The 10,179-nt window shown below is 36.1% G+C and overlaps 1 protein-coding gene across 1 annotated transcript; it reads right to left on the bottom strand.

Annotated features, from left to right (window-relative positions):
- Window positions 1–430: 430 nt before the first annotated feature.
- LOC150078453 (circadian clock-controlled protein daywake-like) lies at window positions 431–7,644 on the bottom strand. Its single transcript, XM_090384571.1, has 2 exons — window positions 7,545–7,644; window positions 431–1,098 (listed from the first exon to the last, which is right to left on the bottom strand). The coding sequence occupies exons 1-2, from the start codon at window positions 7,597–7,599 to the stop codon at window positions 431–433; spliced, it is 723 nt and encodes a 240-aa protein (XP_090240697.1). The 5' UTR covers window positions 7,600–7,644.
- Window positions 7,645–10,179: the final 2,535 nt, after the last annotated feature.

Below are 10,179 nucleotides of genomic sequence, written 5' to 3'. Positions count from 1 at the left end.
AAGTTCACCTGTTCCCCGTGATTGGATCGACCAAGAAGTCCCAGGAAAGCATACAGTATTTATCCGATACACGGAACTTGTGATCATGCCACGTGACAACTTACACTCCCATACCGTATGTTTCATTATCTGTTGACCCCCAATTGCAAAATGGGCACCGGGAAAATTTTTTTGCCCAGTAAGTGGATTAGGTCTATGCAAAATAATTCATTTATTGGCCAAAGTAAACTATTGAGCATCAATATTACAACTGATGTAAATAGAAAATAAATGTGGAACCTTTATTGTCTGAAATAAGGATAGTACTGTAGCACTTAAATATGAAAAATGAACAACTGTAACGTTGAAAACATAGCTCATTAGCAAAAGTAGAAATAATGATGCCGTAATTAAGATTTTTTTAATAATTAAAGGACTTTGAGTTAACCAACTAATTTATTTTCCCTTTAAGAATATCTTCAAGCTTTATCTTAGATAGTTGGCGATTTGCAGATTTTAATAAGGAATCCTGCAGCTTGTTCATAATCTGTGGTTTAAACTTCCCAAAAAGAATTTTACCGAAAATTCCCAGAATCTGATTCACTACTTTTCCAAATGATCCTCCTCCAAGCAGGTTTTCCAGGTCGAAAGTGATACTGCTGAAGTTCAAATCTACTTTTGTACCACTGTTGCTCAGTTGTAAATAGCCATCATCTGTCATTGTTAAAGCCGCTGTGAACTTAATAACGACGTCATTAGCAGCGAGGTTCATCTTTCCATTTCCACTAAGAGGAAAAATACCTAAAGCTTTTCCTTCTAACTTGTAGTTTTCGCTCTTGCCAGAGATGGTGGGTATCTTAAGTACGAAGCTGAGTTGAAGATCGCTAATGTTGGCATCGAGTTCAGGAACGGAGAATCCGGACAGTCCTTCCACCCTGACGTTATCGACTGATAAGCTTACGTCAAACGACTGTTTCTTTTGGTTCACGTTCACATTACCCAGCTGGAGTGGTTCTAAGACTGGTATTTTAAGCTCAGGTACACCATGACGCATCTGTTGGCGGAAATTTTCCAAAACTTGAAGAATATACCTCTTAAAGGAGTCATCAGCAGGCTGAGCTAGAAAGTAAGGAATCGGGTCAATTGTATGTTTTTAATTAGAATCAGATTATTAAATTAACTGAAATTTTGTCAATTATTTGTTTTTTAATTAATTATCAGTTTGTTTTTTCATTATGTAGTCTTTGCAACAAAGCAAGCAGGAAAAACCAACTGCAAGTGCTTATTATGTTATTCAACTTTAGTTTTATATTTTAGACACTAAAGGTTTCACGCCATTTATAGTGGACATAAATGGTGTAAAATCGATAACAGCAGTAGATTAGTGCATTTTAAGGCTCAAAGATGAGCTTTTTTTCCCCATAAAAGAGCCCAAATTGTCCTGGGAATAGAAAGTTCATTCTAATGCTGAAAATAAATATTTTTGATATTTATTCTCGGAATTGAGTATTTCAGTGAATTTCTCTATGCTCCATTTGATCAGTTCTCGGTGGGCAGTGAACACGCTCTTGTTTGCCGATAATGATGTCACCAGAAAGGATAAAATTCTTTCTATATTTTTCCCTCTGCATTAGTGGAGTTCAAGGACAGTTTCAACGATCCGCCACAATGAGACAGTGAGGAAGATAGAGGTGGTCCAAAATTCTTCACAATAAAGGACGTTTTTGTTTTAGAAAAAAAACCGAATAAATAAATTTTCTGGTTACTGTACATTCCAGACGACCAATTAAGGTCAGAAGAGTATGCTGTTGTTGTGGATTTTTTAGCACAAGGAGCTCCTGGGCCATATTGTGCCTTTTCATTATTAACTTATGACCAAGTCATTAATACTATGGTTATCATAGGGGATTATATATACTTATACTTTTCAGGTATCTAAACAGTGCTTCAAAATTTGCATTATTGCCAAGCATGTGTAGTAAAGTTAATGGTTCCTGCAAATTGGATAGAGAATAAAAACTGGATTTCCGGTAACTTGATATGTTTGATTGTTAGCTGGGTCTGACAGAAGGGACATTGAGCTGGGCTTTCTTCCCTAAGCAAGAACAGATGAGTTGTATGAGAATGACCAATACAGAGTCTGGCCAAAATAACTTCTCGCCTGTTTTTCCTGAAACTAGAAGTCCACAGCTGAGGTTCTTTTTTAATCTGAAATAGTTTATTATTCGCTTGTGTTTGCCACAGTTCAGATCATTGAAGCCTACATGCTGTTTTAATAGTGGATTTATAATCAGTGTATGGGGCTTTCAGAGGGCAGAATGATCCACTGTTAGGATGTTTAGCAGCACGACCTGCGCTTTCATTACCTGGGATGCCGAAATGACCAGAGATCCAGCAGAAGATGACCAATGGTTGGATGTTCGATATTGGCATAATCGAGACTGTATCTGTTTCAGAATGGGATGGTGGGAAGAAGTAGTAGATTGAATGACGGTGACTGCACTTAAAGAGTCTATGTGTATACGAGCTTGATTGAATTGCTGCTTGGTTACATTATCTAGGACTAGTTTTATTGCATAAAGTTCTGCGGTATACACTGTATTCTGTAGGAAGCAACACAGCTATTGAAAAGGCAGAACAAATTGCTGTAGCACCTAAAGCTTCATCTGTTTTGGAGCCTTCTGTATAAATATGAAGTTTCTCTGAGTTTTCTAAGGCGTGGGCTTCATGTACTGCTGGAAGTTGTTGTTTGGCAGGGAGCCTTTTCTCCATGTCAGAAGAGTATAGTTAAGCGATTTAAAGCTTTGAAAGTAGTGCTTTATAGAGATAAATTGTGGTGAAAACGTATAGCGGTAAAACAGAAATGTGTTTTATTTGTTTCGGTTTTATCGAAATACCGTTTTTAGAGGTGAAACTAGAAGTGCAAAACAGTGAAGAAAACAGTTTTACGGCTATATACTGTAAAACTACGCTCCATGATGTCATTATTTCAATTATACTTTGGTTTTGTCAATACCAAAGAACTTGTTCTTATGAAGCATTTTCAATTAGAATGTCCTACTAATTTATCTTATCAAAATCATGGTGCATCTTATAGTCCGGAGTGTCTTATAAACTTAAAATACGAGAGAAAATTGGAAAGGAAGGCCATGCTATAATTTAAAAAGTAATTTGGCCGTAGCCTAGTGGTCAGGCGCGCGGGTGCATAAGTACACGTGCCTTGAGTGACCGGGGTTCAAGCCCATGACTACTGAATTCGGTGCTGTTTCTTGTATTCTGTCTATCTTGTGAACTCCTGTGACCGTTTGGTCGTCCCGGAGTATAAACAGAAAATGTATTTATTTTTTAAATTAGGTTATAATTTTAAAGTGTCTACAATTCTGCCCAGACATGATAAGCTGGTGCATATGATGATAGCCTTGTCAAATAACTCGACTCTAGAAATATAGTACAAGACTCATGGGGTATAAATTTTCACAGCGTGGTCTGTGTTTGTTAACAGAAGAGAATGTTTTTTTCAAGGATTGAATGCATTTAAATTGAACGGACCAAGAATATTTGCTGATACTATCGGGATAATGTGAGGTGGGCTGGAAAACTGCTAGCTTATGGTATACACAGTTTAATTCTTGAGCAGTTTCTATTAAGACATAGCAGCCTGAAAAGGTGTGGGGGTCTTAGAAGGCCTGCCTGCAGTTCTCATGGAAAAAGCAAACATATGAGCTGTTTAGAGTTACTAAGAGTAAAAATAGGAGTACTTATACTTGTACACTAACGATAGGAGCATAGTAATCAGATTTCGTGAATTTGAATTACTTGTTAAATCATCACATGAGGACTTTATAGGGAAGAGAGAAACATGGAGCTACTGAAACATAAGGAATGTGGAATTTGAATACAGTGAGTACAATGTGGGTAGAAAGGACAGTTTGGGGGGGGGTGTATGGAGTTATGCTCTTTGTTGAGAAGCACGTAGAATCTAAGCAATTCACTAAATGGCCAGTGTGATGTTGAGTCAGTTTAGTGTGATATAAACTTTGAGGAGGAAAAAAAAGAAAACAGCAGTACTATGTTTTAGACCATTATATTCATCACAGTCTATAACATAAACTGTGAGTATTATGAACAACTATGCCATCAAGTAGGTGGGGGGGGGGGCAGTACATCAAAATGCCTTATAATGAGGAATTTCAACTTTCCGGATATTGTTTGGAACTTGTGTTGGTGACAACAGTAGCAGAACTTTTTAGTATTTATTGGATGATAGGTTTCTGAAACCGTATGTTAGAGTGAAAACAAGAGAAATTTTACTTTTGATTTATTATCAGCAGTGATTCTACGAAGATCTTTATCTCTGGATAAAGTAACCACTACAGGGCAGTGATCATAGTGTATTGATAAGAGATTTACTTAAAGATGTAACTGCTATCAAGGGCAAAGAAAAGGGATTTCTGCTTTCATTAATATGACTGCAATGTTCTCAGACAGTATTTAAATTCTATGCAGTGGATCAACTCGCAATATTACTAACATCAAATTCTAAATGGGAAGCGTTCAAACAAGTAATGATAGAAGTCGCTAAGCTTTTATTACCAACTAAGAGATATTGTTCAAGGTTTAGACATAAACTATTGAGACTACCGGCAAAGAAGAAAAATGCTTGGTATGATTATAAATTATCAAAGAAACCAAAACGTGCGGTAAGTACAAACAGGTTTTTAATCAAATCATTAAGAGGAATAAGCATCCGGAGACCTGATTTAAGTGTTGAAGAGATCTCCACGAGGAGACCTGATTTAAATGTTGAAGGTTTAAAATGGATTGAGTGAAATAAATTCTAATGACATCCTTATTCTTCTCGGGTAACACGCACATAAGGAGATATATTTTTAAATTGAAAAGCGATGGTTGCAGAATAAATACGCAATAAATTGATCAGAACAAACTACTATTTGGTGTTATGGAAGTGAGTAGTTTGAATAAATTTAAGGAAGAGAGAAAGACAAATTGTTAGAGGGGATGTATAGATGAAGCCCTTTTTCTTTCATTTGACAACTGTAATACCAATATTGCACATTTTCAGGAGTAAAAGGACACTGGGGCGATTAAATTTGGTAAATGAAAATTCCACATAAGAGCCGCTTCGAATGAATAAACATTCCCACATTGAAAACTGGATTCTACCACGAAAAGCTTAACCAACTACACAGAAATCACCCTAGAATAGATGCAAACACGAATAAAGCGCCAGAATCAGTGCAGTCTACTGTTCATATTCTGATCGAGTATTGTATTTTAGGATTCACTTGAGAATGCGATTAAGAAAGATGAAGGTGGGGTGGTTTCTTTTTAATTATTCTTACATCAACTGCCAGATTACTTTTTCTTCATTTGCGAAGAAGGTTTTAGTACTGCTTTTATTTGGGCTAAACACTGCAACAAATATCTAGTTCCTGGTTTCAACTTCTGTAATTTGGTACATCTTAATCGTTCTCCTGTCAACTATTCAACGATTATGGAACTTTTATTGTCAGCGGGATTGACAATAAGAGTTCTACCTGCGAATATCCCAACTCGATCGTTTCAACTTTTGTCACACTTAAAAGCAAGTTGTTACATTATGTTGAGATTTCTTCCTATTGAAAGGACAACATCTTCGTTGTCGGGTCTCTGAGTATGTAGTAGGATTTTTTTTTTCTTTTATTCATAGGCACCGGTTACTATTGAGCTATAATGCTCAGTACGTTCTACGTTGATATCAATATTTGTAAAAGAATAAGAGAAGTTTGCCTTAATATGACACTTAGAACACTTCCGTATGATACTCTCCAGAAATTAAAACGAAAACAATTAAAAAATCGAAAATCGTACATTACAGTAAGAAATAATTAACAATAATTGAAAATCACACAATTAAAAATCAATTAAACGCAATTAAAAATTAAGTAAAAACGCTGCTGAACGAGAAGCATGAAATGAGGCGATTTCCTCTGAATTTTCGTGTTGATTACCACGAAAATTCAGAGGAAACAGCGTAGAACCCTGATAAGACGAGTCGCAATCACCGCAAGAACTGTTGTATTATTTATTGGTCATTTATTTGTGTTGCGAACGAGAAAAGGACTGAGCGATTGTTCAGTATAGTGGGTAATTTCCGTATTGGCCTGGCTGCAATTTTAAATTCGATATCTTTAAAGAATCTGTTAAGCTGTTTGTGCTACTGTTCAACATATGGGACAGAAATAAAGTATTTTTTGATATTACTATTGTTGGTTGGTGTATTTTATTTGTATTCTATCCTTAGCTTGTACCCTAATTCTGTCTGTTGTAGCAAGTGGGTAACCCTGTTTAAGAATCTGCTGGTTAATATTTGTATTTCTGAGCCCAAAGCAGATTCCGTTTTTGAAAATTTATAAGCATTGAGAAATTGATTAAAGATAATCGATCTTTTGTAGGTGAACGGGTTATAGCTGTTATAATGCAGAAACAACTGGTGTTTGTAGGTTTACGATAGATGTTAAATTGGATTTTATTCGCGTCCCGAGTAAGCGTGAAATTTAGAAAATTTCATGACGTAGTATCCGTATTCTCCCTCTCCAATGTAAATTTGAGTCTAGAATGAATATTATTAAACGAATGTGAAATGTCTTGGTTAGTGCTACTATCGGTAATGACTAGAATATCGTCTAAATACCTCCCATAGTATGTGATACGGGGTAGAAAAGGGGTCAAATGTATACGTTCAATCGTTGAGAAATAGATCTCCGATATTAAGCCTGAGCGACCTAATATCAGAGATCTATCTCTAGAGATCCAACACAAAAAAAGACCTAGTATACAACATTGCTTGCGGTGATTGCGACTCGTCTTATCAGGGTTCTACGCGGTTTCCTCTGAATTTTCGTGTTAATCAACACGCGGCCTCAGTTCATACTTCTCGTTCAGCAGCGTCAGAATTAGCCTTTCATGCTGTTAATGAAAAGTATACTTTTTTATTTAACGAGGCCAAAATACTTAGTGTCCAACGTAATTATACGAGACTATTAATTGCAGAAACCGCAGAAATTAAATTACACGAGAATTCTGTTAATTTTCGCCGGCCATATCTAATCTCCGACTCGTGGTCCTTTAAGCGCATGCGCTAAGACAAATATTCCTATTTAAGATCCATGCTAACCACTGTTCGGTAATTTTCATTCGTGTGATCGTACGCTCGAAAAGCATTGCCAGCGTCAGTAAGGAAAATCGTTTTTTGCATTTTTTTTCGTTAAATTAACTTTTTATTTAATTTTTAATTGTGTTCATTTGATTTTTAATTATTGTTAATTATTTCTTACTGTAATTTTCGATTTTTTAATTGTTTTCGTTTTAATTTCTGGAGAGTATCATACGGAAGCGTTCTACGTATCATATTGAGGTAAACTTCTCTTATTCTTTGACAAAAAAAATTGCGATATTTATATACACCTGAAGCGCAAAATGAGAAAGAAAGATATAATAGTTTCTATTTTAGAAAGATAAAAAGTGGTTAATAATGAAAATCCCAAAGCGACTGAAATACTTACCGAAACCTGTCACCAGGAAGGCTAGGAATATTGCAACAAAGATGTTAACGTCCATTACTGCAATTATCTGTTGATACTGAAATAAAAAGTAAAAAAAAAACAAAAACATTGAGAAAGCCATCGAAAGAGTCAAAGTCAAGTCAAATTAATCACTGATATCATTTTGCAGTGTTTGATTTTAAGTAGGGTATCTGCCAAATTGGTACATTAAATTTTTTTTGCCAATATTTGCATTATTTTATCTACGCACCACATAGCAAAAGAAATTAAAATGCATGAACACAATTAATTAGAAACTTTCTGTATGGAAGGTCTCTAAAATGCATACAACAGACTATTTAAAAAATACACTTTAAAAAATAAGACCATAGTAATAAGAAGAACATTATCTTCTCCTGTATCAGAGAATTACCAAGAAGGGAACCAAAAGGGAGTCCCACAAGGTCACTACGTTTCGGCCTACGCGAGCGTTATTGCATACGTAGTATGTTCCGGGTAAACATAACTGACGTCATAAATAGTACCCAAATAGGCTGAGAGCAAATATGTGCTGATAGATGAAAGAGGAAAAATATATTAACGCAAGCAAACCGAACGTTTGAACTTTGACTTACAGACTCCAAAACTTACGTTTTGCTTGTTATCAACTTCGACTCATTTCAAAATGCTTTCTTCACGACCTTTCACAGTTTCAAATATAGATTTTTAATTAAAAATAAAATAAATATATATATATATATATATGTTAGTGCGTGCATATTTATCCCCCTAACGTTCAAGTTCTTCACGTTAATGAAGAAATCGCTTTAGTTCAATACGCTGTTCCTTCAGAATATTAAAATTGCATTCAGCCCATGATCTTATTTTAATAATAATGTTTTGTATATTCTTATAATGTACTTCACGACGGGTGGCATTTATCTTAAATAAATTACATCGTAAATTATATCCACTTACCTGTGTGTTTAGCTCGGCTGGTCGTGCTGGAAAGAATGGTTAATGCCTTCTATTTTTATAGATATCAGGTGTTATCGTTCAGCTTTATCTAAAGAAGTTGCATATCTCACGAACATGAGTTATTGTCTCAACACGATACACTTCCCGATCCGATGGACATGGTGAAATGGGATAGATATTACAGAGCTATTGGCTAATGCAGATATAACGTAATATTCAGAATGAGGAACTAGCCTACACACATATGCAGAATGGTAAATCCTAAATATGTCTCTTAATTATAAAATTTATGACAAGAGTGACGAATTTCATAATTAACAGTCTTATTTGGGATTTTAATTGCGTACAATCAATGGACATACATGAGCATAATTTTATCATACTGTATCGTCGGTAGATCCTGAACGAATTTTTGAGAGCTCTGTTTTGACCCATTCTTCCTTAAACACAACGATAAATCCGTCTGTTGATTGCGCGATGGTCTGACCCGAAGCCGACATTCAAGTTCATCCCAAAGGTGTTCAATGGAACTTAAAGTCGGAGCCCTAAGTAGGCCAATGACGCTTTTGCGTGCCCATGTCCTCAAACCAAGTCACTACAGACTGCGCAGTACGATATTGTGCAGTGTCGTGCTGAAACATAAAAGGACCCTCCTCTTCATATTGCTGCCACAGTGTAGAAATAATTGTCCAGATTTCAATGCACCGCAAAGCAGTCGTTCTTCCAGGAAGGAACCAATAGTCCAAGCCAAAATTAAGACAAGCAACCCATACGGTAACAGCACCTCCGCTAAACGTCACACTTGGGACGAAACACTCTGGTAAACAACTTTCTCCTGGTATCGGGTAGGAGAACTGTCCCATATAACCTGTCCGTCCCCTCTAATAGTTTGTTTAGTTCTTCCTTCAATTTATTGAAACTACCCACTTACAAAACACCAACAATCAGCTACTCCCTGATTGAAGAAAAATTTCCTCGCATATATCCAACTTTTCGGCCCAGACACATTTGGACCGACGACCAAACCGGATTCCATTCCTGTTAAAAAAAAAAAACAAACAAACAAACAAGAAGGTACAGTTGCAGTTGGCTCAGGAACACCATCATGGATCAGTGGAAAATTAGAAAACTACTGTTGCCTGGTCCAATGAACCCCCACACCTGCTATTGTGTCTGATGAGAGAATATGGCGAAAACTGCTTGAGTCCATGGACCGATCTTGTCAACTGTTAATAACGCAAGCTGGTGGCGTTGTAATGGTGTGAGCATTATTTTACTGTAGATTTAGGTTGAATTTTGATGAAGACCATTGCATTTTTGAAGTTTTAAGCTTACAGAAATATTTAAATTTCCTATATTTCATTCTCGTGTGTCCTAGTAGCCTGTAATTCACTGTTGTCATTAGCGACAAATCGATAAATTACAGGTCCTGAATTCGACAAAATTGTGTGAATGAGGAAAGGGGAACAAAATAAGTAACAGTGCAGTCATCCAATATTTGAGAAAAAAACGGAATAATGCCAAATGCAATTCAAGAGATATCCTCTTGAATTGCATGGTTACGACAATGGGGGTGGATTCCTTTCTTGTTCCATGGTTAAGATTAAGTAGGCAGTAGAATTTAAACGAAGGGAGGGAGAGCCTGGAAAATGACTCACACTGTAGAAAGACCTGCAAC

The sequence above is a fragment of the Mastigoproctus giganteus genome, chromosome 11 (genome assembly GCF_048544385.1).
Source record: "Mastigoproctus giganteus isolate SK-2022 chromosome 11, ASM4854438v1, whole genome shotgun sequence".
NCBI lineage: Eukaryota > Metazoa > Arthropoda > Arachnida > Uropygi > Thelyphonidae > Mastigoproctus > Mastigoproctus giganteus.
The sequence above is the reverse complement of the archived record's forward strand: the minus strand, read 5'-3'. Positions and strand labels throughout refer to the sequence as shown.